Source organism: Myotis davidii, unplaced genomic scaffold, assembly GCF_000327345.1.
Source record: "Myotis davidii unplaced genomic scaffold, ASM32734v1 scaffold888, whole genome shotgun sequence".
Taxonomy (NCBI): Eukaryota; Metazoa; Chordata; class Mammalia; order Chiroptera; family Vespertilionidae; genus Myotis; species Myotis davidii.
The window spans coordinates 319,973-327,621 of record NW_006298624.1 but is presented as its reverse complement, the minus strand read 5'-3'; the positions used below and the strand labels follow the sequence as shown (position 1 = coordinate 327,621).

Genomic DNA, 7,649 nt, shown 5'->3' with positions numbered 1-7,649 from the left:
ACGCCCGGGGGTCACGGGGACCCGCATCTCCTGAAGCACCTGCGACTCTCTGCCACTCTTGTTTGTGTTGTAAATGCCCTGTTTGAGTTTGGTGGTGGCTTTGGGTACATTCCTGATGGCGTCATCAGGAGATGGCCTCTGAGCAGACGTGGTGGGCGGTCATTTGAGGGCGTGGGGACGACGGGAGCTGACATCTGTCTGCAGCAGAGCCAGCAGCGCGCTGAGCAACACCCGAGTTCGCTACTGCAGCCCGGGCACAGCCAGCGCGCATAGCCCGGGATGCTGGGGGGAGCTGTGTGTGGACTGCTAGGAGCCAGTGCAGTGGGACACTGCGAATAACTGCGACATCAGGGAGTGTGAGAGAAGAGGAGCAAAAACACAAGTAGAGATATATGGAAAACTGGAGACTCATGGCAAGGAGAGAATGTGTAAAAATACAAAAAACAAATTCCTGGAGGTGGATGACATTTAGCTTCAATTAAGGGTTAACCTACAATTCTTGGCCAGACAGATGTAGGCTTTTTATCTTTCTCTGCTTTTCTAGTCCCCACTCCTATTTTCTTCACTCTCAGGATTTGACTACATCTTATACTTCTAAATTATATTTTAAAACTTTAAAAATTGTGTATTATAGTACCTTAATCCTATAAAATAGTGGTGCTGTTTTATCAGCTGCATTTTCTATGCTACCATATCCAGGGTCAACAGTCACCTATCTAAGGAGAAGAAAATGACTCTGTTAAGAATGATTGATTAATCTACTATACATGTCTGTATAACCTTAGTTGTGAAAAGTATGTCCTGTTTATAAACCACTTGTGTTTTTTTCCAGGATCATCTACCCTTTGGTACAGACAAAAGAGCAGTTAGCAATTAGACAGGTAATTTAAGTTTTATATCTTGTATTTTACTTTGGTTTGAAACATTATTTCGCTCATAAAAAATTTTGATGAAAAATTGCCCTAAGCGGTTTGGCTCAGTGGATAGAGCATCAGCCTGCAGACTCAAGGGTCCCAGGTTCGATTCCGGTCAAGGACATGTACCTTAGTTGTGGGCACATACCCAGTAGGGAGTGTGCAGGAGGCGGCTGATCGATGTTTCTCATCGATGTTTGACTCTTTATCCCTATTACTTCCTGTCTGTAAAAAATTAATAAAATATATTTTTAAAATTTTTTTAATGAATAATGTAAATTACCTAGTGTGTCATATAATAAATCACAGTATATCTAGTTCTTAGCTTATGTCATATTTCTTACTGAACCTAACTTTTCTTGATATATAATTGACAGTAGTTTCTAAAATGGATGGTTAGAGAAAAAAAATGTAAAGCTTTTATTTATTTTTTATTCATTTTACAAATTTAAAAAACAGTATTTTTACTTTTTCTCTGACCAAGTAGAAAGTATCTGATTTTGAATTTGAATAAAGACCAGAGGAAATAGACTATTTGTAGTTTACTAAAATGAATAACAAAGTATGGAGTGATAGAAATAAAGGACAAACTAATTTTAATTTTTTTTTTAATTTATTGATTTCAGAGAAGAAGAGAGGGAGAGACAGAAACATCAATGATGAGAGAGAATCATTGATTGGCTGCCTCCTGCACATCCCCTACTGGGGATGGAGCCCATAACCTGTGCATGTACCCTTGACCGGAATCGAACCCAGGACTCTTCAGTCTGCAGGCCGAGGCTCTATCCACTGAGCCAAACCATTTAGGGCAGGACAAATTAATTTTTAAAACTTTCACATAATAGGTATTAAGAAGTTAAAATTTAATCATTCATTAATTCAACAAATAATTAGTAACTCTTATGTACGAGATATAAACTCAGTGTACCCTGTTTTGGGGAAGCAGCAGATACAGTACCTGCTAGGTTTAAGAAAATAGGATTTCCCTGTAGAATAATTCAGCACATCATTAATGCATCTATTAGTTCATTATTTAAGATAGGATCTTGAGCAAGAGTAGCTGAAGTTAATATTCAAAAATAATAACATCTAGTGAGCAGTTTGTTATTTAAGAATTTATCCTTTATAGATTAAAAGCATAAGTCGATGAATAGAAGGTGATTTCTCTATAATTGTAGTACCTTAATCCTATAACATTTTTCAATCTTAGAGTGTCTAAAACACAAAATATTTAAAGACCATCTAGGTAGGCAAGAGAGCATAGCAGCAGAGTCTCTGATAGCTTAATTTCTGGTTCAAATTCCAGCTTTCCAATGCAAATCTGAGTATTTGGATTTATTGAGGGGTTTGCTTCAAGGTAGGATTGAAACTAATCTTGTTTAGAATTTTATATATATATATATTTTTATTGATTTCAGAGAGGAAGGGAGAGGGAGAGAGAGATAGAAACATCCACGATGAGAGAGAATCATGGATTGGCTGCCTCCTGCAAGTTCCCCACTGGAGATCGAGCCCACAACCCAACCTGGGCATGTGCCCTTGACTAGAATTGAACCTGGGACCTTTCAGTTTGCAGGCTGAAGCTCTATCCACAGAGCCAAACCGGCTAGGGCTTGTTTAGAATTTTGCAAAGACTTTCAAAATTAGCTTTTTTAAGGTTTTTGTTACATGTTTTTGAGGAATAACCCTAGTTCTGTATCTGATCAGCATACAGAACGTTTTACTTAAAAGACCACCAAAGTGGTAATACTTGAGGGGGAGGGAATCCTTTCTTGAGAAATACAAACCAGAGTCAGTCTGGTTTCTCTGCTCAGTAAGCACTTAATGATAAAGATGATTCTCCAATTTTTAGATTTATTTTTAAAAATTAATAATGTGTGGTATTTTAACATTTAAATTTAAAATTATTTATGAAAATTTAAAGGATTTGTTGGAAAGATAAAAATTACCAAACTTCAAAATTTCCCCATGACAAGCTGTACTTTTATTTATTTATTTTTATTATTATTTTTTTAAATTTAAATTCTTTATTGTTTAAAGTATTACATAACTCTCCTCGTTCATTGGTTATGCTCATATGCATGCATACATATCTTTTGATTGATATCTCATCCCCTCACCCCCCGCCCGCCTTCCCTCATAGGTTGGACAGTCTGTTTGATGTTTCTATTTTACTTATTTATATTCTGCCTCTTTCCATAAAGAATTTGGTGTAGTCCACACATACACAAAAACACTTGTTAATAAATTGATAATGACACACCAAAGTATTAAAGTTTTTTAAAGTGGTAACAAGTAAAAATGTGTGTATGAAAGTTAGTTTCTTAATATTATTTATTAGAGAAAATTAGCATGTGAGGCAAAAGTCCAGGTGAAAAAACAGTTTTATGATTGGATAGTTTATCTGAAAACAGTTTTGTTTTAAAATTTTTCAGGAACTAATTCTATAGAAATTAATGAGATTAATCTTTGTTAATAGGAAAAGAATGGCATTGAAACAGATTTCCAGCAACAAATGCTTTGGGGGATTGCAGAAAGTTTTTGAACATGACAGGTAACCATTAAGAAGATGCAATTTTAGATGTCTATCATTCCTCTATCCATTTAATTCTTTAAATAAGCCCATGAAAGGTCATTTTGCATGAATTACTTTCACATGGAAAAATATCTGTTTTTTTTCAATGAAAATTATCTAGTCTTGGTAGTAGTGATTTTAATAAAATACTAGTGATAAAGAGCAAATTAAGGATGTGGTACATTTCATGCCCATGAGTGAACATATAATTTGATACTTTTAGAATAAATTTTTTATGAAATTTTATACATCATTTTAAAACAGAAACAGTTTTTCTTTTAATAATATTAGTGCTACATTGAGCATATTACATTTATTTTTTAAATTTACTCTGGCCAAAATGACTGTGTTGTGTGCACAGAATAGGCTCAGGTCAGTTGATAAATCACCAGCCTAAGTTGGCCCCATTCTTTAAGGGCCAAGGTGCATTTCTTAAACGTTGGTGGAATCACTTACTTTGGGCATTAAATCATTTATTTTATGTTTCTGTCTTGACGAGGAGCATTGATTTTGTGTTTGTGTTTGTGTATGTGTGTGTGTGTGTGTGTGACTGTTAAAATTGCAGTGTTGAACTGAACTGCAAAATGAAATTTGCCATCTACTTACCACCAAAGGCAGAAACTGGAAAGTGCCCTGCACTATATTGGCTGTCTGGTAAGTGTTAAGTATTTGAGTTTTAAAATGGAGTTTCTTTTTCTTTTTAACTGGCTCATTTATTTTTACTCATTTATCTTGACTTACTAGTTTGCTTTTTGAGCCATTTATATAAGGCTTTAGGAAACTGTCATAGTCTACTCTTACTTTATCCTGAGAATAATTTCATGCCTGCTGAATTAAATTTATTTCACTTCTTCTTTGTTTTGTTTTGTTTTAATTTTACCTAAATGTTACCTGTTAAAAATTCTAGGGAGAGGAAGACTAAAAACAGTAGGACATGGTTTTCCCCAGACAATACCTGTCCCAGGAAAGACCTTGATACAATATTAAGGGACAATAGTCACCAATTTTTTTACTTAAAAGGCTGATAGGTTAAATTTTATATAACCATAAAACAGCATGACTAAAAATCATAGCTAGAAATCTATGGATTTCATACAGTAATGTTTTATACACATATCACCACCCCCACAAAAATAGTAAAGCTATTTTACTAAATACAAAATCAGCCGAAACCGGTTTGGCTCGGTGGATAGAGCGTCGGCCTGCGGACTGAAAGGTCCCGGGTTCGATTCCGGTCAAGGGCATGTACCTGGGTTGTGGGCACATCCCCAGTGGGGGATGTGCAGGAGGCGGCTGATCGATGTCTCTCTCTCATCGATGTTTCTGACTCTCTGTCTCTCTCCCTTCCTCTCTGTAAAAAACCAATAAAATATATTTAAAAAAAAATACAAAATCACATTTAAAAATTATTTTTTTTAATTAAACGTATTGGGGTGACATTGCTTAATAAAATTACATAGGCTTTAAGTGTATATCATCTGTATATTTATTGCATTGTGTGCCCACCCCAATGTATTTCACTCCTTTTTCACTTAGACCAAGTTAAATTACAGAGAATGTAAAGTTCTAGACTCAGTGGCAAGAGCTTAGAAAAGTTACTTACCTAGTTAATACCGTAATACCCAAGCATTTCTTGTAGAGATTTCACCACTCACATAGAACAATATTAAGGTAAAACCAGGACACCACTGACACACTAATTTGGAACTACAGACAAGTAATTTCTTATAGTGTTGTCTGGAATATTTTAATTTGACTCCGTGGATCTTTTCTGGCAACAGTTTGGAAAAATTACAAATAATAGTAATGCTTCTTAATCAGGTGAATATTAAAGACTGTAAAATGGATTTTTGAGAGAGTAAAGTTTTGCCATCAGTAGTTTTGAACCTCTGTGCTAACTTTTCTTTAACAAGATGTTGGCACTTCATCTATGGAAGCAAACATTACAAGGAGAGACTTAGAAACCAAATTATGGTTATAGAGTGCTATCTTTGTTTCCTTGAAATTTCTTCTTGTAACTTTACTTAATAAATTCTCTCTTACGTATGGTTTTATCAAGGATAACCCTACATACCAATCCTTAAAAATTAGAATGGATATTTTAGACGGTAAAAATTAAGTGCCTATCTGATTTTAACTCAACAATGCCTTACTGTGAAAAAAAGCAAACGGTTTTGCTAGAAGATTATTGGGTTTTGCCAAAAGCAGTAATAACAAAATTGCATGTTTAATTGTTTTAGAAACATAGCTAAAGATGATCTTCCAAATCATGTAAGCTAGTGAAGTTATAACACGTAAGATCTCATAACAGGGTGAATAAGTTTTCTAATTCATGGTCCAGAGCTGTATTTAGTCCTTTCTCCTGTTATTTCTGCTTTTTGTTTCTGATAAGATCAACTAAGTCAGATCTCTTGGTTAAAAGAATAATAATCTAGATCAGAAGTACCAGGTGTTGTATAATAGGTACTATAATAATAAGACCCTAAATTCCTAACTAAGATTTAAATCCATTAAGACAAACATTGAGCTTCATGAGTATAAAAAACAGAATGTTTATTTATTTACATCAAATAATATGATAGGTTCCATAGTGAGATGCTGAAGAACAGATACACCTTGGAAATTAAGGCTTGATTTTCTGAAAAAAGGTAAGATTAACTAGTACACTTGAGAAATAATGACAAAATAATTTTAGAAGGTTTACTTTCCAATAAATTGAAGGAAAATAATTAAAGATTACATCATCTGTTATATTTCTAAAATTAATAAACTGTAATAAAAATCCAAACATTCAAACTGAAATTCTAGAAAGTGGTCTGGATTCAGTGTATTGCATCTTTCCCAAGTCAGAGTCACCATCAAAACAGTCTTTCATGCCCTTGCCAGTTTGGCTCAGTGGATGGAGCGGCGGCCTGCGGACTGGAGGGTCCCGGGTTTGATTCTTGTCGGGGGCATGTGCCTTGGTTGCGGGCACATCCCCAGTGTGGGGCGTGATCGGTGTTTCTCTCTCATCGATGTTTCTGGCTCTCTGTCCCTCTCCCTTCCTCTCTGTGAAGAATCAATAAAATATATTTTAAAAAACCCCCAAAAAACAGTCTTTCATTAGCTATGTATATATACCCAAGAGAAGTGAAAACATGTCCACACAAAAACTTGCACACAAATGTTCATGCATTATATTATACATTAAAATGGCAAATAAGTGGAAACAAATCAAAGGTTCATCAATTGATGAAATTATAAATAAAATGTGGTCTATCCATATAGTAGAATATTATTCAAAAACAAAAAGTAATGAAGTCCTCACAGATGCTACATATAACATGGATGAACCTTGAGAACTTTTTTTAAACATATTTATTGATTTCAGAGAGGAAGGGAGAGGGAGAGAGAGAGAAACATCAATGATGAGAGAGAATCATTGATTGGCTGCCTCCTCCACACCCCCTACTGGGGATTGAGCCCACAGCTCAGGCATGTGCCCTTGACTGGAATCGAACCTGGGACTCTTCAGTCTGCAGGCCGAGGCTCTATCCACTGCCAAACCCACTAGGGCAAATCCATAAAGGCAAAAAATAGTATGTGGTTACCTGGGACTAAGGTTGGAAGAAATAGGAGTGACTACTTACGGGTTTGGGGTTTCTTTTTGGGGTGATGAAAATATCCTAAAATTATATAATGCTGATGATTGCATAATTATAAATGTACTAACAATCATTGAGGTAGTACACTTTAAATGGGTGAATTATATGGCATCTGAATTGGACTTTGATGAAGTTGTTGCAAAAAAACCCAGCTCTTCATATAAAACTAGAGGCCTGGTGCACAAAAATTTGTGCACTCGGGGGGGAGGGGGAGTCCCTCAGCCCGGCCTGTGCCCTCTCCCAGTCTGGGACCCCTCGGGAGATAACGCCCTGCTGGCTTAGGCCTGCTCCCAGGTGGCAGAGGGCAGGCCCAATCCCTAGGTGCAGCCCCTGGTCGGGCTCAGAGCACGGCCGATTGGGGAGTTGGGGTGCCGTCCCCTCTCATGCACAGAGCAGGGCGGATTGGGAGGTTTGATGCCACCCTCAGTCACACTCAGGGTAGGGCCGATTGGGGGGTTGGGGCACTGCCCCCTGTCACACTCAAGGCAGGGGCGAGGGGGAGGTGGCGGCGCCACC

At 36.6% G+C, this 7,649-nt stretch overlaps 1 protein-coding gene across 2 annotated transcripts in view; it reads left to right on the top strand.

The window, feature by feature from the left end:
• The first annotated feature begins 827 nt into the window (after nt 1–827).
• The window catches only part of ESD (esterase D), a 28,582-nt gene continuing 21,760 nt past the window's right edge, over nt 828–7,649 (top strand). Inside the window, exons 1-3 of one of the 2 annotated variants that reach the window (XM_006774190.2) lie at nt 828–881; nt 3,394–3,468; nt 4,055–4,143. In XM_006774190.2, the coding sequence (XP_006774253.1) occupies nt 3,401–3,468; nt 4,055–4,143 (157 nt within the window). In that variant the 5' untranslated portion in view covers nt 828–881; nt 3,394–3,400. Of the gene's footprint in view, nt 882–3,393; nt 3,469–4,054; nt 4,144–7,649 lie in introns of those variants that run through there. The other variant, XM_015570764.1, reaches the window with a different exon arrangement.